At 47.9% G+C, this 25,338-nt stretch overlaps 1 protein-coding gene across 3 annotated transcripts in view; it reads left to right on the forward strand.

The window, feature by feature from the left end:
• DPP10 (dipeptidyl peptidase like 10) overlaps window positions 1-25,338 on the forward strand; it is a 763,146-nt gene that overhangs the window by 418,372 nt on the left and 319,436 nt on the right. For all 3 annotated transcript variants that reach the window (XM_073563825.1, XM_073563827.1, XM_073563826.1), the window contains one exon: window positions 16,257-16,378. In XM_073563825.1, coding sequence (XP_073419926.1) covers window positions 16,257-16,378 — 122 coding nt within the window. The remainder of the gene's footprint in view (window positions 1-16,256; window positions 16,379-25,338) is intronic.

The raw sequence follows: 25,338 nt of genomic DNA on the forward strand, positions 1-25,338 counted from the left end.
GATGGGTGTCACTGTAGGGGTGACCCGTGTGTGGGGTGATGGGTATCACTGTAAGGGTGACCCATGTGTGGGGTGATGGGTGTCACTGTAGGGGTGACCCGTGTGTGGGTTGATGGGTGTCACTGTAGGGGTGACCCATGTGTGGGGTGAATGGGTATTACTGTAGAGGTGACCCGTTTGTGGAGTGATGGGTATCACTGTTGGGGTGACCCGTGTGTGGGGTGATGGGTGTCACTGTAGGGGTGACCCGTGTGTGTTGAGTGATGGGTGTCACTGTAGGGGTGACCCGTGTGTGGGTTGATGGGTTTCACTGTAGGGGTGACCCGTGTGTGGGGTGATGGGTTTCACTGTAGGGGTGACCCATGTGTGGGGTGATGGGTAATGCTGTAGGGGTGACCCGTGTGTGGGGTGATGGGTGTCACTGCAGGGGTGACCCGTGTGTGGGGTGATGGGTATTACTGTAAGGCTGACCCATGTGTGGGGTGATGGGTGTCACTGTTGGGGTCACCCGTGTGTGCGTTGATGGGTTTCACTGTAGAGGTGACCCGTGTGTGGGGTGATGGGTGTTACTCTAGGGGTGACCCATGTGTGGGGTGATGAGTAATGCTGTAGGGGTGACCCGTGTGTGGGGTGATGGGTGTCACTGTAGGGGTGACCTGTGTGTGGGGTGATGGGTATTGCTGTAGCGGTGACCCGTGTGTGTGGGGTGATGGGTGTCTCTGTAGGGGTGACCCTTGTATGGAGTGATGGGTATCACTGTAAGGGTGACCCGTGTGTGGGGTGATGGGTATCACTGTAGGGGTGACCGTGTGTGGGGTGATGGGTGTCACTGTAGGGGTGACCCATGTGTGGGGTGATGGGTAATGCTGTAGGGGTGACCCGTGTGTGGGGTAATGGGTGTCACTGTAGGGGTGACCTTTGTGTGGGGTGATAGATATTGCTGTAGGGGTGACCCGTGTGTGTGGGGTGATGGGTGTCTCTGTAGGGGTGACCCTTGTATGGAGTGATGGGTATCACTGTAAGGGTGACCCGTGTGTGTGGTGATGGGTATCACTGTAGGGGTGACCGTGTGTGGGGTGATGGGTGTCACTGTAGGGGTGACCCATGTGTGGGGTGATGGGTAATGCTGTAGGGGTGACCCGTGTGTGGGGTAATGGGTGTCACTGTAGGGGTGACCTTTGTGTGGGGTGATAGATATTGCTGTAGGGGTGACCCGTGTGTGTGTGGTGATGGGTGTCTCTGTAGGGGTGACCCGTGTGTGGAGTGATGGGTATCACTGTATGGGTGACCCATGTGTGGGGTGATGGGTATCACTGTAAGGCTGACCCATGTGTGGGGTGATGGGTGTCACTGTAGGGGTGACCCGTGTGTGGGTTGATGGGTTTCACTGTAGGGGTGACCCGTGTTTGGGGTGATGGTTGTCACTGTAGGGGTGACCCGAGTGTGGGTTATGGGTGTCACTGTAGGGGTGACCTGTGTGTGGGGTGATGGGTATTGCTGTAGGCGTGACCCGTGTGTGTGGGGTGATGGGTTTCTCTGTAGGGGTGACCCGTGTGTGGGGTGATGGGTATTACTGTAAGGCTGACCAGTGTGTGGGGTGATGGGTATTGCTGTAGGGGTGACCCGTGTGTGTGGGGTGATGGATGTCTCTGTAGGGGTGACCCGTGTGTGGAGTGATGGGTAATGCTGTAGGGGTGACCCGTGTGTGGGGTGATGGGTATCACTGTAGGGGTGACCCGTGTGTGGGGTGATGGGTTTCACTGTAGGGGTGACCTGTGTGTGGGGTGATGGGTAATGCTGTAGGGGTGAACTGTGTGTGGGATGATGGGTAATGCTGTAAGGCTGACCCGTGTGTTAGGTGATGGGTATCACTGTAGGGGTGACCCGTGTGTGGGTTGATGGGTGTCACTGTAGGGGTGACCCGTGTGTGGGTTGATGGGTGTCACTGTAGGTGTGACCCGTGTGTGGGGTGATGGGTATCACTGTAGGGGTGACCGTGTGTGGGGTGATGGGTATTACTGTAGGGGTGACCCGTGTGTGGGTTGATGGGTTTCACTGTAGGGATGACCCGTGTGTGGGGTGATGGGTATTACTGTAAGGCTGACCCATGTGTGGGGTGATGGGTGTCTCTGTTGGGGTGACCCGTGTGTTGGTTAATGGGTTTCACTGTAGGGGTGACCCGTGTGTGGGGTGATGGGTGTCACTGTAGGGGTGACCCATGTGTGGGGTGATGGGTAATGCTGTAGGGGTGACCCGTGTGTGGGGTGATGGGTAATGCTGTAGGGGTGACCCGTGTGTGGGGTGATGGGTATCACTGTAGGGGTGACCCATGTGTGGGGTGATGGGTAATGCTGTAGGGGTGACCCGTGTGTGGGGTGATGGGTAATGCTGTAAGGCTGACCCGTGTGTGGGGTGATGGGTATCACTGTAGGGGTGACCCGTGTGTGGGTTGATGGGTTTTACTGTAGGGGTGACCCGTGTGTGGGGTGATGGGTGTCACTGTAGGGGTGACCCGTGTGTGGGGTGATGGGTATCACTGTAGGGGTGACGGTGTGTGGGGTGATGGTATTACTGTAGGGGTGACCCGTGTGTGGGTTGATGGGTTTCACTGTAGGGGTGACCAGTGTGTGGGGTGATGGGTATTACTGTAAGGCTGACCCATGTGTGGGGTGATGGGTGTCTCTGTAGGGGTGACCCGTGTGTTGGTTAATGGGTTTCACTGTAGGGGTGACCTGTGTGTGGGGTGATGGGTGTCACTGTAGGGGTGACCCATGTGTGGGGTGATAGGTAATGCTGTAGTGGTGATCCGTGTGTGGGGTGATGGGTGTCACTGTAGGGGTGACCCATGTGTGGGGTGATGGGTAATGCTGTAGTGGTGACCCGTGTGTGGGGTGATGGGTGTCACTGTAGGGGTGACCCATGTGTGGGGTGATGGGTAATGCTGTAGTGGTGACCCGTGTGTGGGGTGATGGGTTTCACTGTAGGGGTGACCCGTGTGTGGGGTGATGGGTATTACTTTATGGCTGACCCATGTGTGGGGTGATGGGTTTCACTGTAGGGGTGACACGTGTGTGGGGTGATGGGTATTGCTGTAGGGGTGACCCGTGTGTGGAGTGATGGGTATCACTGTAGGGGTGACCCGTGTGTGGGGTGATGGGTATTACTGTAAGGCTGACCTGTGTGTGGGGTGATGGGTATCACTGTAGGGGTGAGCTGTTTGTGGAGTGATGGGTATTGCTGTAGGGGTGACCCGTGTGTGTTGGGTGATGTGTGTCACTATAGGGGTGACCCATGTGTGGGGTTTAACAGGGTCTACCAAGCTGGGGTACCTCTTTCAGTACCACCCCGTGTTTTCGGAGGTCCACTCTTCGTTGGCTGGAGTCTGAATGAATGACGCTGGCTGGAGTTCCTTGGTTACATGGGCGCATATAAAAGATCACTGCTTCTCCACGTAGTTCCAGTCTGACAACACTTTACTCACAAGACACAGAATATATCACACAGATACAGAGGGCAGGCCAATAGAAAAGCGGCAGGCCAGACATATATTACAATAGCTACAGGTGGCCGGAGCCTGCCGATGTTTACTGTGCGAATTACAAAGGTGGGGGGAGGGCGGACAAAAGGAGAATATCGTGTCCCCTCTGCCCAGGGGCGCAGCCTGTGGGCTGATGCATTAGGGACATGCATCTCACATGGAACCTATTATACATACATATACAGTGGGGCAAAAAAGTATTTAGTCAGTCAGCAATAGTGCAAGTTCCACCACTTAAAAAGATGAGAGGCGTCTGTAATTTACATCATAGGTAGACCTCAACTATGGGAGACAAATTGAGAAAAAAAAATCCAGAAAATCACATTGTCTGTTTTTTTTTTCATTTTATTTGCATATTATGGTGGAAAATAAGTATTTGGTCAGAAACAAGCAATCATGATTTCTGGCTCTCACAGACCTGTAACTTCTTCTTTAAGAGTCTCCTCTTTCCTCCACTCATTACCTGTAGTAATGGCACCTGTTTAAACTTGTTATCAGTATAAAAAGACACCTGTGCACACCCTCAAACAGTCTGACTCCAAACTCCACTATGGTGAAGACCAAAGAGCTGTCAAAGGACACCAGAAACAAAATTGTAGCCCTGCACCAGGCTGGGAAGACTGAATCTGCAATAGCCAACCAGCTTGGAGTGAAGAAATCAACTGTGGGAGCAATAATTAGAAAATGGAAGACATACAAGACCACTGATAATCTCTCTCGATCTGGTGCTCCACGCAAAATCCCACCCCGTGGGGTCAGAATGATCACAAGAACGGTGAGCAAAAATCCCAGAACCACGCGGGGGGACCTAGTGAATGAACTGCAGAGAGCTGGGACCAATGTAACAAGGCCTACCATAAGTAATACACTACGCCACCGTGGACTCAGATCCTGCAGTGCCAGACGTGTCTCACTGCTTAAGCCTGTACATGTCCGGGCCCGTCTGAAGTTTGCTAGAGAGCATTTGGATGATCCAGAGGAGTTTTGGGAGAATGTCCTATGGTCTGATGAAACCAAACTGGAACTGTTTGGTAGAAACACAACTTGTTGTGTTTGGAGGAAAAAGAATAATGAGTTGCATCCATCAAACACCATACCTACTGTAAAGCATGGTGGTGGAAACATCATGCTTTGGGACTGTTTCTCTGCAAAGGGGCCAGGACGACTGATCCGGGTACATGAAAGAATGAATGGGGCCATGTATCGTGAGATTTTGAGTGCAAACCTCCTTCCATCAGCAAGGGCATTGATGATGAAACGTGGCTGGGTCTTTCAACATGACAATGATCCAAAGCACACCGCCAGGGCAACGAAGGAGTGGCTTCGTAAGAAGCATTTCAAGGTCCTGGAGTGGCCTAGCCAGTCTCCAGATCTCAACCCTATAGAAAACCTTTGGAGGGAGTTGAAAGTCCGTGTTGCCAAGCGAAAAGCCAAAAACATCACTGCTCTAGAGGAGATCTGCATGGAGGAATGGGCCAACATACCAACAACAGTGTGTGGCAACCTTGTGAAGACTTACAGAAAACGTTTGACCTCTGTCATTGCCAACAAAGGATATATCACAAAGTATTGAGATGAAATTTTGTTTCTGACCAAATACTTATTTTCCACCATAATATGCAAATAAAAGGAAAAAAAAACAGACAATGTGATTTTCTGGATTTTTTTTTCTCAGTTTGTCTCCCATAGTTGAGGTCTACCTATGATGTAAATTACAGACGCCTCTCATCTTTTTAAGTGGGGGAACTTGCACTATTGCTGACTGACTAAATACTTTTTTGCCCCACTGTAACTGCACAACATATTCTGGGTGCTGAGTGGTTATGTAACACGGCTCCCCTTTTCAGCGACGCGATCGGCATACACAGTCTGATCCTTAACGGATCGGTTTGGGGATGACCGAAGTTTATGGGGTTGGTATAAGTTCCTTTTGTCGACTTAGTCCATCGACGTTACCGTTTTGTTTGCCGGGTCTGTGGTGGATGGTGAAGTCCAGAGGTTGTAGGGCTAAACACTGCAGCAATCTGGCGTTGTCTCCGGAGATCTGATTAAGCCAGACTAGGGAATTATGGTCCGTTAGGAGGGAAAACTATCGTCCATACAAATATGGTTGCAACTTCTTGAGTGCCCATACTACCGCCAGGCACTCCTTCTCGATGGCCGCATAGCTTACTTCACGGGGCAGTAGTTTCTGACTCAGGTAAGCTACCGGGTGTTCTTGGCCGTCCGGCCCGACTTGGCTCAGTACTGCCCCCAATCCAAACATAGAAGCGTCTGTGTGAACCAGGAAACGTGTAGTTGGATCGGGTGCGGCCAATACAGGGGTATTGGTGAGGGCGTCCTTTAGTTGGCGGAAGGCTTTCTCACACTCTGAGGTCCAGGTTACCTGGCGGGGTTGGTTCTTACGGGTCAGATCAGTGAGGGGCTTGGCTACGCTGCTGTAATTGGGAACGAATTTCCTGTAATACCCCGCTGTCCCTAGAAATGCCATGACCTGGTTTTTAGTGCGTGGGATAGCCATTTGGCTATGGCCTCAATCTTGGCTGGTTCTGGTCGCTCTTTCCCACTTCCCACCCAATGCCCTAAATACTGAACCTCTGCTTTGCCCTCGTGACACTTGTTTGGGTTCAGGGTGATTCCGGCCTGGTGGATCCTGTCCAATACTGTCTCTAGGTGATTTAGATGCTCTTCCCATGTCGCACTGTAGATGGCGATGTCGTCCAGGTAGGCACAAGCATAGTCTTGGAGACCATCCAGAAGCCGGTCAGCCAGCCTTTGGAAGGTCGCCGGGGCATTCTTCATTCCGAATGGCATAACTCAAAACTGGAATAAGCCGAACGGGGTGACAAATGCCGACTTGGGAATAGCGTCAGGACTAAGGGGAATCTGCCAGTAGCCTTTGCATAGATCGATGGTGGTCAAATACTTTGCCCCCGCCAGCCGGTCTAGCAATTCATCCACACGCGGCATGGGATATGCATCCGTCACTGTTTTCTCATTGAGCTTACGATAGTCTACACAAAACCGTGTAGTCCCATCCTTCTTGGGCACTAACACTACGTGGGATGCCCAGGGACTGTCTGACTCTTCAATGACCCCTAAACGCAGCATCTCTTGTATCTCTTGTCGCATCCCCTCTCATACAGACTCAGGGACGCGGAAGGGGTTTTGTCGCAGGGGGGTCTGATCCTGGGTCTCAACCTTGTGTTGTGCCAGGCGAGTGTACCCCGGTCTCTCTGAAAACATCCTCTGTCGCAGCCTCAATAACGCCTCCGCCTGCTGTCTCTCCCGAGGGCCTAGGTCTTCACCCAAGTGTACCTGGTCCCATGTTTTAGACTGAGTCCTTTCCCCTAAGACATCCGGCAAGGGAAGTCCGGTTAAATCCTCTGCTTCAGGTGCACAGATGGCCACTACCTCTTCAGGGCGCTCCCGGTAGGGCTTCAGCATATTCACGTGGAACATGCGGATAACCCTGGGGTCGTCACAATCGGCGACATTATAGGTTGTGTCGGCTATTTTCCCCACTACCTGGTAGGTCCCCTGCCATGCAGCTTGAAGCTTATTCTGCTTACTGGGCTCTAACACCAGGACCTTCTGTCCTATTTCCAAAGTGTGCTCTCTGGCCCTCCGATCGTACCATACGCCCTGGCGCCGCTGGGTCGCCTGCAGGTTCTCACGTACAACCTGGGTCAGCTCCTGCAGGCGGTCCCGGAATTCCAGCACATAGGGTACAATAGGTACCTTTTCTATGAGTCCCTCCCCCTCCCAGTGTTCCATCACTAAGTCTAGGGGTCCCCTTACCCGTCTCCCGTATACCAGCTCGAAAGGGGAGAACCCCGTGGATTCTTGAGGCACCTCCCGATAGGCAAATAGGAGGTGTGGCAAGAATTTCTCCAAGTCCCTGTAGGTCCTGGTAAAAGTCCCAATGAGCTGTTTTAATGTCCCATTAAAGCATTCACACAACCCATTGGTTTGCGGGTGGTACGGGGCGCTTCTAATGGACTTTACGCCGCACAGCTTCCACAGTTGGTTGGTCACCTCTGCTGTAAACTGGGTACCCTGGTCCGAGATAATCTCCCGGGGAAATCCAGCCCGTGAGAACACCTGGAGCAGGGCGGCCGCCACCGTCTCTGCCAGTATGTTAGGTAACGCAACCGCCTCTGGATACCGTGTGGCATAATCTACCACTGTCAATATATACCTTTTCCCGGACGGACTGGGTTTGGCTAACGGCCCTATCAGATCGACCGCTACTCGGCTAAATGGTTCCTCCACAATGGGGAGGGAGCGTAATTTGGCCTTGCATCGATTCCCCCTCTTGCCAATGCGCTGGCAACTGTCACAGGTCTGGCAATACTGACGAACATCATAGGTTACCCCCGGCCAAAAGAAGTTTTGTGTCAGACGATGCCTGGTGCGACTGACGCCGAAGTGCCCGGCCAAGGGTATATCATGAGAGATTCGCAGTAACTCCTGCCTATACTTCTTGGGAACTACCAGCTGTTGTTTTATAGTGGGGCTCGTCCCTGTGTGGTGCTGCTCTGTGATCCGGTAGAGGAGTCTCTGCTTCCATACAAACTGTTCCCCTTCCAGTACCCCTCTCCCCTCCTGTGCCTTCCCACGATATCCCTCTAATGAAGGATCCTCAAGTAACTCCCTCTTAAGTTCATCCGGGGTGGCCCAAGAAATGTGTCTGGCTATGGGAATACGTGTAGGGCTGTGATGTCTTACCTGAGCCTCCTCTGAGTGTGATTCCACCTACGCAGCTCGAGCTTGTCTCTGGATGGTCACAGGATAGGTCTCAGCCAGAGGGGCCACCGAGAATGCAGACAACATGGGCCCCAAGTAATTTCCCAGCAAGACGTCTGCAGGCAAATCCTCCTTCAAGCCAACCTCAACAAGGCCATCCCCGACTCCCCAGTTCAGGTGTATCCTGGCAGTAGGCAGTCGATGTATAGCTCCCCCTGCTACACGGACTGCCACTGTCCGGTACGTCTTCTCTTGGTTCAGGGAAAGAGTATTGAGGAGATCATTTGCATATTCCCAGTGCCTTCTGGGATAAATGAAGAGTCTCCGCGAGCTCAACGATCACTGGGTTTTGGCCGTTGCAGCTGAAAAGAGGAGATCGGAAAACCGCGCGCCGATTGGCTCATCTTTCATCGTTTTTAAGAAATCTCAATATGGAAGAGGCCAAGAGCCATTTGGTGAGCTGCATTTCTTGCTACATGTTCACAGACTTACCAGTGGAAAAGCCAAACTTCACATGCCACAAATGCAAGCTTGTGTCCCTGTCGGAGGAAAAGTTGCAAAATCTCGAAGAGAGGTTAGCTACGTTGAAGATCATTAAGGACGGTGAAGAGTTCTTGGACAGAGCAGAATTATCTCTTCATGTTACAGAAAGAGAAGAAATTCGAAGTACACCTGAAGAAACAGAGGAATGGAGACATGTGACCCAGAGAAGCAGGAGGATCAGGAGGCAGTCAGCACCCATACTGCTCAGAAACCAGTACCAGGCTCTCACGCAGGAAAACGATGAAGAAATACATCAGGAGAAGACTTTGCCAACAAACAGCAACCTTGTACGCCTTCAGAGTCCTCCTGGATGGAGAAAGAAAAATGTTGTGAAGAAGAAACGGAGAGTGGTGGTCATGGGGGATTCCCTGTTGAGAGGAACAGAGGCCGCTATCTGCAGACCGGATATAACTTCAAGAGAAATGTGCTGTCTTCCAGGTGTAAAAATTAAAGAAGTGTCTGACAGGATATCAGGACTCTTCAGACCTACAGATGACTACCCATTCCTGCTACTACATGTGGGGACAAATGACACCGCAAGAAACGACCTGGAAACCATCTGCAGAGACTTTGAAGACTTAGGCAAGAAAGTGAAAGAACTGGGAGCGCAGGTGGTCTTCTCTTCCATCCTCCCAGTGGATGGCCATGGAACAAGGTGGTGGAATAAGATTCTGCAGGTGAACAACTGGCTACGTCGATGGTGCCGTCAGCAACGATTTGGATTTATGGATCACGGAGTGAATTACCTTTACGATGGACTACTTGCTAGAGATGGGGTGCACCTTACGAAGACTGGAAAACATGTATTTGGAAGTCGCCTTGCTACACTTGTAAGGAGAGCTTTAAACTAGAACAACATGGGAAGGGAAGCAAAAGACCAGAAAAAGCCAAACACCTGACAAATGCTATTGAGAACTCTGCTATTAGAAGTGGAAAGGAAGAACAAAGACAAAAGAATCTAATTAATAAAAATATTGGAGAAAGAGAAACCAATCACAAACTAAAATGTTTCTATACTAATGCACAAAGCATGGGCAACAACAAGGAGAATTGGAACTACTAACACAGGAAAAGAAATATGCTGTCATTGGAATCACTGAAACTTGGTGGGACAATACACATGATTGGAATACAAGACTAGAAGGATACAACTTATTTGCAAGAAACAGACTTGATAAACGAGGAGGAGGTGTCGCATTGTATGGTAGAAACGCGTATATCTGCACAGAGATTCAAGCTTCAGAGACTGGGAGTTCTGTGGAAACTGTTTGGGTAAGAATACAAGGACAGAACAATGGAAAGGACACCATTGTAGGCATTTACTACAGGCCGCCTGTGCAAGCTGAAGATATGGATGAACTCTTTATGCATCAAATGGCCAAGTTCTCCAAAAAATATGACATAGTTGTCACGGGAGATTTCAACTATCAGACATTTGTTGGGAATCTCTCTCAGGCAAAACTAACAGGTCAAGGAAATTCTTATCCTCTCTTGCTGACAACTTTATCTTCCAAAAGGTAAGGGAGAAAACAAGGGGAACTGCTACCTTGGATCTAATCCTTATAAACAGGGAGGAAATGGTTGAGGAGGTAAAAGTGGCTGGGACCCTAGGAGGTAGCGACCATGCTATTTTAGAATTTTGGATAACTAGAGGCGGAAGACCTGTGAAGACTCAGACGTCAAGGTTAGATTTCAGAAAGGCAGATTTTAAGGGATTCAGAAAGAGAATTGGAGGGATCCAATGGCTGGATATCCTTAAAGACAAAAATGTCCAGAAAGGACGGGAAATCTTGAAAAATGAAATTCTCAAAGCACAATTGTTAACAATTCCAAAAAGAGGGAAGAATAGGAAGCATTTAAGGAAGCCAGGATGGATGAACACAGAACTTAAGCACATGCTAAAAAGGAAGAAAAAAATGTTTATAAAATGGAAAGAGGGAGGCATATCTAAAGAAGAATATAATGCTGTCTGCAGAACCTGCAGGGAACAAATCAGATTAGCTAAAGCTGACAATGAATTGAGGCTTGCAAGAGATGTCAAAAGCAATAATAAAGGATTTTGGGGATATGTCAAAAGTAAAAGAAAAGTCAAAGATGCTATAGGATTTTTACAGGATGAAAATGATGAAATGGTAAGACAGGATGTTGAGAAGGCCGAACTTTTAAATTCCTATTTTGCATCTGTTTTCTCTCAGAAAGGAAATGTAACATCAACTGTTCTTCACTGTCCTATTAAGGGAATAGAAGAATCCAGGATATCTATAAACAGAAAGATAGTGAGGAAACACTTAGCTAACCTAAATGAATTCAAGTCTCCAGGTCCAGATGAATTACACCCCAGAGTACTGAAGGAGATAGCAGAAGAAGTTTTTGAACCCCTCTCCATAATCTTTGAAAATTCTTGGAGAACAGGAGAAGTCCCAGAAGACTGGAGAAGAGCAAATGTTGTTCCTATCTTCAAAAAGGGGAAGAAGGTGGACCCAGGCAACTATAGGCCGGTGAGTCTGACTTCTATACCAGGAAAGATCTTTGAACAAATTATTAAACAACATGTATGTCAGTACCTGGATAAGAATGAAGTGATTAAACAGAGTCAGCATGGGTTTGTAACTAATAAGTCATGTCAGACTAACTTAATTTCCTTCTATGACGGAATCACTGATTGGGTGGATCAAGGAAATGCTGTAGATATAGTATATCTTGACTTCAGCAAAGCATTTGACAAAGTATCTCATACAATCCTTATTGAAAAAATGACTAAGTATGGAATGGACAAGGCAACTGTTAGATGGATTCATAACTGGCTTAGTGACCGGACCCAAAGAGTGGTCGTAAATGGCTGCACATCCAGTTGGAAGAATGTCTCAAGTGGGGTACCACAGGGCTCTGTCCTGGGTCCTGTATTGTTCAACATCTTTATCAACGATTTAGATGAAGGAATTGAGGGTAAACTGATTAAATTTGCTGATGACACAAAGCTAGGAGGGATAGCTAATACTAGAGAAGAGAGAGAGAGGATTCAAAAAGATATAAATAAACTGGAGAAGTGGGCAGCAACTAACAGAATGGTTTTCAACAGGGAAAAATGCAAAGTACTACATCTGGGCAATAAAAATGTAAAAAGCATATACAGAATGGGAGGAATAGGTCTAAGCAACAGCACATGTGAAAAAGACTTGGATATACTAATAGATCACAGACTGAATATGAGTCAAAAGTGTGATGCAGCAGCAAAAAAGGCAAATGCAATTCTAGGATGTATTAACAGAAGCATACAGTCTAGATCGCGTGAAGTCATTATTTCCCTCTACTCCTCTTTGGTCAGACCTCATCTGGAATATTGTGACAAGTTTTGGGCACCACATTTTAAAAAAGACATCAACAAACTGGAGCAAGTTCAGAAAAGAGCGACCAGAATGGTGACCGGTCTGCAAACCCTGTCGTATGAGGAAAGGTTGCAGGATTTGGGTTTGTTTAGTTTGCAAAAGAGAAGACTGAGAGGAGACTTAATAGCTGTCTACAAATATCTAAAGGGCTGTCACATTGTAGAAGGATCAACTTTATTCTCATTTGCACAAGGAAAGACTAGAAGCAATGGGATGAAACTGAATGGGAGGAGACACAGATTAGATATTAGAAAAAACTTTTTGACAGTTAGAGTGATCAATGAGTGGTACAAGCTGCCACGAGAAGTGGTGAGTTCTCCTTCAATGGAAGTCTTCAAACAGAGGCTGGACAGACATCTGACTGGGATGATTTAGCGAATCCTGCTTTGAGCAGGGGGTTGGACCAGATGGCCCAGGAGGTCCCTTCCAACTCTATGATTCTATGATTCTATGGTCCCGGACGAGATGAGGCTTCACAAGGGTCAAAGTTGCCCCAGAATCTCTTAGTCCCTGCAAACGTTTCCCATTAACCCACACGACCTGTCGATGCTGTTGTCGATTATCTGCCCGGGCTGCCTGCACGGGGTCTACTTCATGCAGCTCTTCCTCCGTCTCTTCCACCCCTTGGTTAGTCGTAGCCCCCAATGCCGGGTCAGCTTCGCCTTGGTAGCAGTGTACAGCAGCCCGGCTGAAGGTAGCTGTTTCCGCCTTTGGCCACTGGGTATGCTGAGTCTTGTTGGGGCATTGTCTTTGCAGGTGGCCCAACTGACGACAGGTGTGGCATCGCGCCCCAGGGGGACTGTGGTAGGCTGGGTTTCTAGCTGGTCCCCCTACAATCTTCGGTGGTTTGGGGCCCTCCAGGTCCATGGGCGGGCCCCTAGTGACCACCTTTGATCCGGACAACTGCGGCCTCCTGGCATCATGATGTTCATCGGCCAGACAAGCGGCTTCCTCAAGAGTCGTTGGCCGCCTGTCCCGAAGCCATTCCTGTGTCTCGGGGTTTAGTCCATTAAAGAATCGTTCTAACAGGAAGAGCTGGAGGACGTCCTCCTTAGTGGTTGCTTGGCTCCCTTGTACCCACTGTAGCAGTGACCGCCGTAATTTACAGGCCCATTCAGCGTGGGTATCGGTTACGCGTTTTATAAGTCCGCGGAACTTTTGGCGGTAGGCCTCTGGTGTCAGCGCATACCGGGCCAAGATCACTTCTTTGATCCGCTCATAGTCCATACAGTCCTCATCAGGTACCGTGCGATAGGCGTCCGCTGCCCGTCCTGTCAGCTTGCTGGCCAGAATCTGAACCCGTTCCTCCGGCTTCACTTTATGAAGGGCACACTGCCGCTCAAAGTCCTGCAGAAAGCCATCAGTGTCTTCCTCTGCCTCCCCCAACTGTCGGAAGGCATTATACTGGCTCTTTTTGTGGCTTACTGTTGAAGGTACATGGTCGAAGGCCAGAGCTCCCCCTGCTCGCTGACTCTCCTCTCTCCGCTCTGCCATCTCCATCTTGGCCAGCTCCACTTTGGTCCGCTCTGCCATCTCCATCTTGGCTAGCTCTATCCTGGTCCGCTCGGCCATCTTTTCCTTCAGATCAGTACGCACATCAGCCATCACCTCTCGTATGATCTCTACTGCAGGGTTTGGGCCATAGAACGCCAGTCTGTTCTTTACCTCCCTCTGAAATTCGGTCTCCTCCACATTCACTTTGGGGGGTGCTGCACTGTCGTGTTCCATGATGGCTGCTATCAAATCCGCTTTTGTTTTGTTGCTGGCGATCAACCCTCGGGCTTCCACCAGATCTTTTAATGTAGTCCTCTTTAACTTCTGGTAGTTATTTTCCATTCATTCCTTTCCGCCTGTAGAAGTGGTATCAAATCCCGCTGTCTGCCACCAGTGTAACGGGGTCTACCCAAGCTGGGGTACCTCTTTCAATACCACCCCGTTTTTTCGGAGGTCCGCTCTGCGTTGGCTGGAGTCTGAATGAATGACGCAGGCTGGAATTCCTTGGTTACATGGGTGCATATAAAAGATCACTGCTTCTCCATGTATTTCCAGTCTGACAACCCTTTACTCACAGGACACAGAATATATCACACAGATACAGAGGGCAGGCCAATAGAAAAGCGGCAGGCCAGACATGCATTACAAAAGCCGCAGGTGGCCGGAGCCTGCCGATTTTTACTGTGGGAATTACAAAGGTGTTGGGAGGGCGGACAAAAGGAGAATATCGTGTCCCCTCTGCCCAGGGGCGCAGCCTGTGGCCTGATGCATTAGGGACATGCATCTCACATAGAACCTATTATACTTACATATAACTGCACAACATATTCTGGGTGCTGAGTGGTTCTGTAGCACGTAACATGGGGTGATAGGTAATGCTGTAGGGGTGACCCGTGTGTGGGGTGATGGGTATTACTGTAAGGCTGACCCATGTGTGGGGTGATGGGTGTCACTGTAGGGGTGACCCGTGTGTGGGGTGATGGGTATTACTGTAAGGCTGACCCATGTGTGGGGTATTGGGTGTCACTGTAGGGGTGACCCGTGTGTGGGTTGATGAGTTTCACTGTAAGGGTGACCCGTGTATGGAGTGATGGGTATCACTGTAGGGGTGACCGTGTGTGGGGTGATGGGTATTACTGTAAGGGTGACCCGTGTGTGGGGTGATGGGTGTCACTGTAGGGGTGACCCGTGTGTGGGGTGATGGGTATTACTGTAAGGCTGACCCATGTGTGGGGTGATGGGTGTTACTGTAGGGGTGACCCTTGTGTGGGTTGATGGGTTTCACTGTAGCGTGACCTCTGTGTGGAGTGATGGGTATTGCTGTAGGGGTGACCCATGTGTGTTGGGTGATGGGTGTCACTGTAGGGGTGACTCGTGTGTATTGGGTGATGGGTGTCACTGTAGGAGTGACCCGTGTGTGGGGTGATGGGTGTCACTGTAGGGGTGACCCATGTGTGGGATGATGGGTAATGCTGTAGCGGTGACCCGTGTGTGGGGTGATGGGTATCAATGTAGGGGTGACCGTGTGTGGGGTGATGGGTATTACTGTAAGGGTGACCCGTGTGTGGGGTGATGGGTGTTACTGTAGGGGTGACCCGTGTGTGGGGTGATGGGTGTCACTGTAGGGGTGACCCATGTGTGTGGGGTGATGGGTGTCCCTGTAGGAGTGACCCGTGTGTGTGGGGTGATGGTTGTCACTGTAGGGGTGACCCATGTGTGTGGGGTGATGGGTGTCCCTGTAGGAGTGACCCGTGTGTGTGGGGTGATGGGTGTCACTGTAGGGTGACCTGTGTGTGGAGTGATGGGTATTGCTGTAGGGGTGACCCGTGTGTGTTGGGTGATGGGTGTCACTGTAGGGGTGACCCGTGTGTGTTGGGTGATGGGTGTCCCTGTAGAAGTGACCCGTGTGTGGGGTGATGGGTGTCAATGTAGGGGTGACCCATGTGTGTGGGGTGATGGGTGTCCCTGTAGGAGTGACCCGTGTGTGTGGGGTGATGGGTGTCACTGTAGGAGTGACCCGTGTGTGTGGGGTGATGGGTGTCCCTGTAGGAGTGACCCGTGTGTGTGGGGTGTTGGGTGTCACTGTAGGGGTGACCCATGTGTGGGATGATGGGTAATGCTTTAGGGGTGACCAGTGTGTGGGGTGATGGGTGTCTCTGTAGGGGTGACCCGTGTGTGGGGTGATGGGTATTACTGTAAGGCTGACCCGTGTGTGGGATGATGGGTATCACTGTAGGGGTGACCCGTGTGTGGGGTGATTGGTGTCACTGTTAGGGGCGACCCGTGTGTGGGGTGATTGGTGTCACTGTAGGGGTGACCTGTGTGTGGAGTGATGGGTATTGCTGCAGGGGTGACCCGTGTGTGTTGGGTGATGGGTATCACTGCAGGGGTGACCCGTGTGTGGGGTGATGGGTGTCACTGTAGGGGTGACCCGTGTGTGTGGTACGTTGACAGCTCCCGCTCTACTCCATGGATTTGGGGTCCTTTGTACAGTGTGGGGGTGCCCAGTGTGACTTAGGCCCTGCTCATTGTTGGTGTTGTTTCAGTGTGGTCACCTCCGGGTTATTGAGCCGTCAGTGCCTTTCGTGTGGAGTGGTCAGCGATCAGTGCACTTACTTCAGTGCAAAGTTCAGTCCATTCAACCATTTCTTCCTGCTGCATTGTAAAGGTAAGACCCCATGCTTGGTGGACATGATGCTTTCCTGTGTTTGCTCCTTGCTTTTACTGTTTCCTCTGGACTCTAGGATGCCATCCAAGTTCAGATTGCAGAGAATAAGAATATTTCCTACTAATTAAAACTTTCCTGGTAGCAAAAAGAAGTGTAAGAGTCAATATAACTAATTTAGGATCTCCAGATCGATTCCTGCCAAACAACAGGACCCGTTGCAAAAGAAGACAGACCTCTGTTCCAGCCTGCATTGTTCCATACCTTTCCATTTGGAGACCATGTTTGCAATGCTATGTAGAGGCTTCGTGAGGGAATGTCTCAATGGTTCTGCTCCCGGAATTATAGTGGTTGTGGCAGAAAGTACATTGGCAAAAAAAACCCTGTAGTCTTCAATACAGGTCACTAGCAACTCCAGGTTAAAGTGATTTGGCTATGGACCCTGTGGTACTGCCATTTCTCCAAAGTATCTCAGTAGCACACAACGTTGCCAGGCATTTCAGTAACGAAAGCCGACTGAGAGGCCTAAGTCTCCAGACTTGTCTCCATCGAGCACATTGGGGAACGTCATTGGTTAGCGCTTACACAGGAGCTTCCGTCAGCGTCTCCGGACTTGTCTCCATTCACCACACGTGGGACATCATTGGTCGTTAATTGCACAGGAGCTGCCAGCAGCGTCTCCGGACTTGTCTCCATTAACCACATCTGGGACAACATTGGTCGTTAATTGCACAGGAGCTGCCGGCAGCATCTCTCGACTTGTCTCTATTGACCACATCAGGGACAACATTGGTCGTTAATTGTACAGGAGTTTCCGTCAGCGTCTCCGGACTTGTCTCCATTCACCACACGTGGGGCATCATTGGTCGTTAATTGCACAGGAGCTGCCGGCAGCGTCTCCAGACTTGTCTCCATTGACCACTCGTGGGAGAGGAGCTCTAAGGGATGCAGACTTTCCAGCATGGAGCGCCGGTTGCGTCGATATTGTTGTGTTTTATTCGTGATTTTCTTGTTCGTCACTTCAGCCTTAGGCATCAATGTTTCCATTCAGTGACAGCAAGCAGAGGATGATGTCCAGGCTATATCTTATGCACACATAAGGCCAAACCCAAGATTAGTGAGCATGGAACTCCATCATTCTTGATCGCACAGCCACTAGTCCCATTGTGTGGATGGGGAGTGTAGTCCCAATGGAGTCGTCACTCAGGGGGTCTCACATGCAGTCCTATGTAAGAGGCTTATGGAATATTCTTCATTTTTTGAGCTAAAAGGAAATCTTAATGTGTAGAGAGAGAGAAAAAGAAGCCGCTTGTTTAGTCAGGCAGTTGTTGGAGTGACATTGAGAGGAGAGGATCTAGGTTGAGGTCCTGGAGCCATGGATGGATGGCCTATGGAATTTTGGAGATCGGTTTCCGGCTGGGCTGGATCCCCCTGCTATGGTTGAGAGATCCATCGTCTGGATTTCACAAACTTTCTTAAGGATTGTTTCCCCTGGATACATGGGTGTCGGTTCTGTTATTTGTCATCTGGAGGAGCATGGACCGTGACTACAGATTACACTGGCGGGAGATACGAAATCTGTGAGCCTACCAAAAGTTTGGAGCTAGTCCCACTGCCCAGGTACCAGGCAATGCTCATTATGGCCCCGGTGAGGGGATCTTGTGGACTGCGGGAAATGTATGTTGCCATCTACCTGGTTTCACTGTAAAACCATGGGCGTAAGGAATAAAAAATAGTTGCATCGTTAACCTGCCTAGGTGATTATTACAACCCCCAACTTCAGATCCTGACAGAGCCCATTGAGGATGTCATTAGACAGGAGCTGCTGGCAGCGTCTGTGCAATTGTCTCCAATGAGCACATCGGGAACATCATTGCTCGGTGATTGCACAGGAGCTGTCGACAGCTTCTCTGGAATTGTCTCTAATGAGCACATTGGAAACGTCATTGGTTGTTGATTGCACAGGAGCTTCCGGCAACAGATCTGGATTTGTCTTCAATGAACACATCGGAAACCTCATTGCTCGGTGATTGCACAGGAGCTGTCGTCAGCGTCTCCAGACTTGTGTCCAATGAGCACATAGGGAATGTCATTGGTCGGTGATTACACAGGAGCTGTCAGCAACAGATCTGGATTTGTCTTCAGTGAACATATCGGAAACGTCATTGTTTGGTGATTACACAGAAGCTGCCATTATCGTCTCCGGACTTGTCTCCATTGGGCAGGTCATTGGTCGGAGATTATTCAGGAGCTGCTGTCAGCATCTTTGGGCTTGTCTCCAATGAACACAAAGGGAATGTCATTGTTCAGTGATTACACAGGAGCTGTCGGCAGCAGATCCCGACTTGTCTCCATCGAGCACATCGGGGACGTCATTGGTTGGTGATTACACAGGAGCTGTCGGCAGCAGATCCCGACTTGTCTCCATCGACCACATCGGGGACGTCATTGGTTGGTGATTATACAGGAGCTGCCGGCAGTGGATCCTGATGATTTGTAAGTTCAGCTGCAGAACCATCCTCATACAACCATTAATAACCTCAGTGACAGCAGCCAAGGCCGGAGGTGTCGTGATTTCTGCAGGAGGCTCAGACCCTGGAGAGGAGTATACAAAGGGTGTGATAATGTTGTTGTCATGTTTCCACCATGTGCAGATCGGTGACCTCTCCATCCATTGATCTCCATCATCCACCACTTCTCCTTCTTGTTAGCTGACGTGTTTAAACATATAATCTTCACATATGATGTTCTCCTCTCATGGTTTATGCAGCTATACTAAGTGTTGTAAATAGAGTCCGATGGGCCCCGATACAAAATTTGTATCTGCCACCCTCCCCCCTCGTCCATTCATATTGGTCAAATGTCTGGGCCCTTATAGCGTACTAAATCCTATAAGGACATTCATACTGCCCCCATTTTGCAGTACAGTCTACAATCTTGTGCTCCTTCCAGGTCTCCCATCCTGGTCTTCTTCCTGGTATAGATGTGCCCCATCATGGGCCCATCCCGGCATATATGTCCCCCATCCTGGTATACTGTATATGTTTCCCATCTTGGTATATACTGTATGTCCCCATTCCTGGACCCCTACCTGGTATATATGTGCCCCATCTTGGGCCCCTTCCTGAATACAGTGGGGAAAATAGGTATTTGACATTGCCAATTTTGCAAGTTTTTCCACCTACAAAGAATGGCGAGAGCGGCCATTTTTATTGTAGGTACACCACAATTGTGTGGGGCAGAATCCAAAAAAAAATTAGAAAATCACATTGTAGGATTTTTACATATTTCATTCAGTAAAATGCAACTTAATTAAGCAAATCCAAAGAAAAGACAATGTGTGCATATACCCTAATGAAAATAAATAAGTAAAAATGCAAGCGCATTAAATAATTGACATAAGGTATTTAGTAAACACTGTTTTTTGAACAAAAAAAAGCATATAGCTGTCCCACCACGACAAGGTGGACCTAATTGGGACAGCAACTACACTCTCTAATGTTAAAACCTACCTAGTGTGAACAGTGGCAGAGAGTCACCGGGTCCCAACAGGACACCCAGCTTTGGAAAGACTGTATATGAACTGCCAGGCTCAGTGAAAAGGGGTCACACCCTATTTGTACTGAATACAAAAATACTGAAGACTAAAACAGAAAACTGAGCCGGAGTATAAGGCCGGAGTCACAAACAGGCCATAAAAAATCGGTTCGTTTTTTAACGGACCATAATCGCACAAATGTTTCATGAACAGTGATCCGTATGTCATCTAATTGGAATGCGAGGATGCGATTTTCTCGCATCTAAGTATCCGTACGACATCCGTATGACGAGATTTTCTCGCCAGCTTGCAAAATGGACATATAATGGAGCCCAATGACAGGTTATAACACAAACGAAAGAATAGATATAGACACATAGAATATATATATATATATATATACACATGTCATTGAGACACATACTGAATATATATATATATATATATATCATAGAGTTCTACATAGTAGAATAGCCGCTAAATCAATTGTTGGCTTCTGTAAAATCATTACAGAACCCGACATGAAATGACACATGGATACATACAGTAAACCATTTCATTTCATTTAGTTTTTTGTGTCTTTGACTAATAATTGGGGTTAAATTAAGGTGTTAAATTAAGGGGTTAATTCATTGAAAAAAATTGTGTGGGCTCCCGCGGTAATTTCTCCGCCAGACAGGGAAAGCCAGTGAGTGAGGGCAGATATTAATAGCCTTGAGCGGGACCATTGTTTTTGCCCCCCCTCCAGCTAAAGCAATCTGCCCTCAGCCACCCCAGAAAAAGCACATCTATAAGATGCGCCTTTTCTGGCACTTAGCCTCTCTATTCCCATAGCATTTAGCGGTGGCTAATGGGCTAATAATGGGTTAATGCCACCTTGCTGTTGAAAAATGACATTAACCCGGGTTAATAATGGAGAGGTGTCAATAAGACACCTATTGATTATGAACCCTAGAATAGTAAAGGGTTAAAAAAGACACACATTAATTAAAAATTCTTTTAATGAAATAATCACACCAAGTTTTTGACCACATTTATTAATCTACTAATCCAAAAAAAGCCATGGAACTGTAAAAAAAATAAAATAAAAAAACAACAATATACATATCTCTTCGTTGTTCAATCAGGTCCCCCCGCTGCATTCTATCACAAGGGATTAACTAGTTTACAACGGGGACCAGTGCTAATGCGACACGTCCCGCTGTAAACCACTGCAGAATGAATTACTTCATCTCTGCACAGCCTCCCCGGCTGACCGGAGATGAACTAATAACTGTGGGAAAGTTTCTGAACTTTTTCCCACGCTCCTGAGTTCACCTCAGGTCTGCCGGGGATTCCGAGCAGCAACAGTGACGTCAGCGGTAGTCAGTGAGACTGGGCGGAGTCCCTGGCTGACCTGAGGTGAACTGATGAGCGTGGGGAAAAGTTCAGAAACTTCCCCACGCTTATTCATCTCCGGTCAACCGGGGAGGCTGTGCAGAGATGAAGTCATTCATTCTGCAGTGGTTTACAGTGGGACGTGTCGCATTATCACTGATCCCCGTGGTGAACTAGTTAACCCCTTGTGATGGTTTGCAGCGGAGGACCTGACTGAACAGTGGAGAGCTATTGATATTGTTGTTTTTTTATTTATTTTTGCTTTTTTACAGATCCGTGGCTTTTTTTGGATTAGCAGATGAATAAATGTAGTAAAAAACTTGGTGTGATTATTTCATTAAAAGAAGTTTTAATTAATGTGTGTGTATGTCTTCTTTTTTCACAAGAAAATAAAAAAAAAAGAAAAAAGTTTGGCACACCAGCCATTAAAAAATTAGAAAAACTTTATTCGGCTTTGAAGCCATGTTTAAAATGCACAGAACACCTGGCGCGTTTCTGGGGCGCTACCAGCACCCTTAGTCATAGGCATGATAAAACAAAAATGCAGACAAATAATATAGAGGTTTCCAACCAATCAGAAAACAGCAAATAATTAAGGAAAACCTGTGGCAGGTGAGACAGAGCATTAACATGGAGAAACATACGAAGAATCGTCATAAATGTAATAAAGGTCATTTCTGGAATTCAGACCACGGGGAATCTGCGTCTAATTCTAATACCCAGATCGTCTCTCGTGTTGTTCAGCATTTGTAATTATTTCCACCTCTCAGAGGAGTTTGAATTTTCTCAACACCAAGAAAAGAAAAAAGAGCTGCCATCCCTCTGATGCACGTTTATAAAGTGTTCTGCCGCTCCTGAATGCGCTGTGTTTCTAATTTCAGTGTTTTTCAGGTGCTTAGCTATTCTTTTTTTCATTTTTCTAATGGTTCATCCAATATCCTGGATGTTACATTGTGCAGCAGATCCAGCACACTGCGTACTGAGCATCACCATTAATAGAAGAGGCAATATTCTGGGAGAAACCGCTGTATGAAATAATGGATGAAGTTCTATCCCTCACACAGATGCACACATCACGTCTAGCGCTCGCGCACATTTATAAACTGGCAGTGGTGGTCCGCCAAGAGGTCGTACTAGGACTTTGTGTTCAGAGGCTTGGAGATGACCGATTGGTCAGACTGGAGCCTCTTTGGGCCACATAACGACTTCTAAAGCTAAGTTTTTCTGCTAATGTTCTCACTTGATTTTGTTGGTCTATTCAGTTTTTTGTGTGGTCAGCCAGCCTCGGCTGGGGGCTGAGCTGAATTTCCACTCTTATTTATCAGTATTTTGCCAATTGGCTTTTTGTCCCTTACTAGTTCGGTCTCTTTTTGCTCTGTCTCAGAATATTTCAGAGTGATGATATAGTGGGAGAAGTCTAGTGCCTTCAGGGTTAATTTTGCTATCAGAAGTGTTGGACATTATTTTTGTAGGGTTTTTTGCAGGTTGTAGATAGTGTCTTTCCTTTCCTTTCCTGTCTAGTTAGTTTGGGCGCCATCATTTGCTCAGCCTATTTTCCTGCCTGTGTTTGTGTTTTCATCTTGTTTCACTGTCAATACATGTGTGGGGGCTGTCTATTCCTTTGGGGTCTGCTCTGGGGTAGTTAGTTTTCCCTTTTCTTGCTTTAGGCTTATTTAGTCCTCCGGCCGTGACGAGGCGTCTAGGTTCATCGTAGGCACGCTCCACGGCTACTGCTAGTTGTGTGGTAAGATCAGGGATCTGCAATCTGCATAGTTACCAACCTCTCTGGTTTTCTGTGGCTTAGCTTGTTTTGCTTTTTTCTCCTCGCTGACCCATTCATAACAGAATCGCCAGTCTTACCGCAGATTCTAGGGTGCTCAAAAGCAGGAAAGAATTGTAAAAAAAAAAAAAAAGTGTCAGAATTTTTTTTTTTATATGTATATTTTTTCCTCTTTTTCTCGGGCCGTAGGAGGATTTTTTTTTAATGGAGATTAAGCAATTGTCTGATCGTGTGGAGCAGCTCACTGCTGAAGTGCGGGGAATTTCCGCCTATCTCGCTCATTCACATGCTGCTGAACCAAGGATCCCTACTCCTGATGTGTTTTTGGGGATCGGTCTAAATTTTTGAATTTTAAGAATAATTGTAAACTATTTCTTGCCTTGAAGCCTAACTCATCGGGGAGCTCTGCGCAGCAGGTTAAAATTGTCATCTCCTTGCTGCGCGGCGATCCCCAGGATTGGGCTTTTTCTCTGACACCTGATAATCCTATTCTGACTAATATGGATGTATTTTTTCAAGCCTTGGGGTTGTTGTATGATGAACCTAATGTTATTGATCAAGCTGAGAAAGCCCTATTGGCATTGAACCAGGGTCAGGATTCTGCAGTTATACTGTCAAAAATTCCGAAAGTGGGCAGTCCTTACTACATGGAATGATAGTGCATTGGCAGCTCTCTTTCGGAAGGGTTTATCAGAGACCGTAAAAGATGTTATGGTGGGATTTCCTGTTCCCTCTGGTCTGGATGATTCTATGTCATTAGCCATTCAAATTGATCGGCGTTTACGTGAACACAAAACTACACGAGAGGAGTTGCCACCTTTTGGACAAATGTCTGAACCTATGCAATGTGATGGGGTTTTGTCTAGGGCGCAACGTCAGGAGTTTAGAAGGTGTAATAAGCTGTGGTTTTTCTGTGGAGACGTCTCTCATACTATTTCTGTCTGCCCTAAACGAGAGAAACGTTTTGCACACACATTTGCTGTGGGCAGTGTACAACCTAAGTTTCTTTTGGCAATTACACTGATCTGCTCCTTATCCACGTTTTCCACGAAGGCTTTTGTAGATTCAGGAGCAGCGTTGAATCTGATGGATTTGGACTTTGCTAAACGTTGTGGTTTTTCCATGACGCCTCTGCGGACGCCTATTCCTTTGAGGGGTATTGATGCTACTCCCTTGGCAGAGAATAAACCTCAGTTTTGGACCCAGGTGATGATGCGGGTTGCCCCAGACCACCAAGAAAATAGTAAATTTTTGGTGCTGCATAATTTGCATGATACTATTGTTCTGGGGTTTCCTTGGTTGCAAACTCATAATCCAGTTTTGGATTGGAGATCTGTGTCTGTGGTGAGTTGGGGTTGTCAGTGTGTTCTTAGGGACGCTCCTGTTTTCTCCACCTCTCCTCAGTCTCATGATATTCCTGATTATCTAGCCGATTTTTCTGATGTATTTAGTGAGAGCAAGTCTGCGTCTTTGCCTCCTCATAGGAGTTATGACTGTGCAATTGAGTTGATGCCTGGGTGTAAATTTCCCAAGGGTCGGCTTTTCAACTTATCAGTACCCAAACATGATGCTATGCGATCCTATATTAAGGAGTCGTTGGAGAAGGGTCATATTAGACCATCCTCGTCACCTTTAGGTGCTGGGTTTTTTTTTGTGGCCAAAAAAGATGGTTCATTAAGACCGTGTATTGATTATCGTTCCCTTAACAAGATGACGGTTAAATATCAGTACCCGTTACCTCTGATATCTGATTTATTCTCCAGAGTTAAGAGTGCCTGCTGGTTTACTAAGCTTGACCTCAGGGGGCGTATAATCTTATTCGCATCAAGCACGGGGATGAATGGAAGATGGCGTTTAATACTCCGGAGGGACATTTTGAGTACCTGGTGATGCCTTTTGGGCTCTCCAATGCCCCTTCTGTCTTCCAGTCCTTTATGAATGATATTTTCCGTGACTTTGTGGATAAGTTTTTGATCATCTATCTGGATGATATTTTGATCTTTTCTAGTGATTGGGATTCTCATGTGGAACACGTCCGGACTGTGTTCCGGATTTTGAGGGCGAATTCCCTGTTTGTTAAGGGATCGAAATGCCTCTTTGGTGTACAGAGGATTTCATTTTTGGGATTTATCTTATCTCCATCGACTATTGAAATGGACCCGGCCAAGGTACAGGCCATTTTATGATTGGGTTCAGCCTACTTCTTTGAAGGCCCTCTAGAAGTTTTTGGGTTTTGCTAATTTCTATCGTAAATTTATAGGTAATTTT

Source organism: Dendrobates tinctorius, unplaced genomic scaffold (assembly GCF_039654945.1).
Source record: "Dendrobates tinctorius isolate UK_male_01 unplaced genomic scaffold, ASM3965494v1 ptg000403l, whole genome shotgun sequence".
Lineage (NCBI taxonomy): Eukaryota > Metazoa > Chordata > Amphibia > Anura > Dendrobatidae > Dendrobates > Dendrobates tinctorius.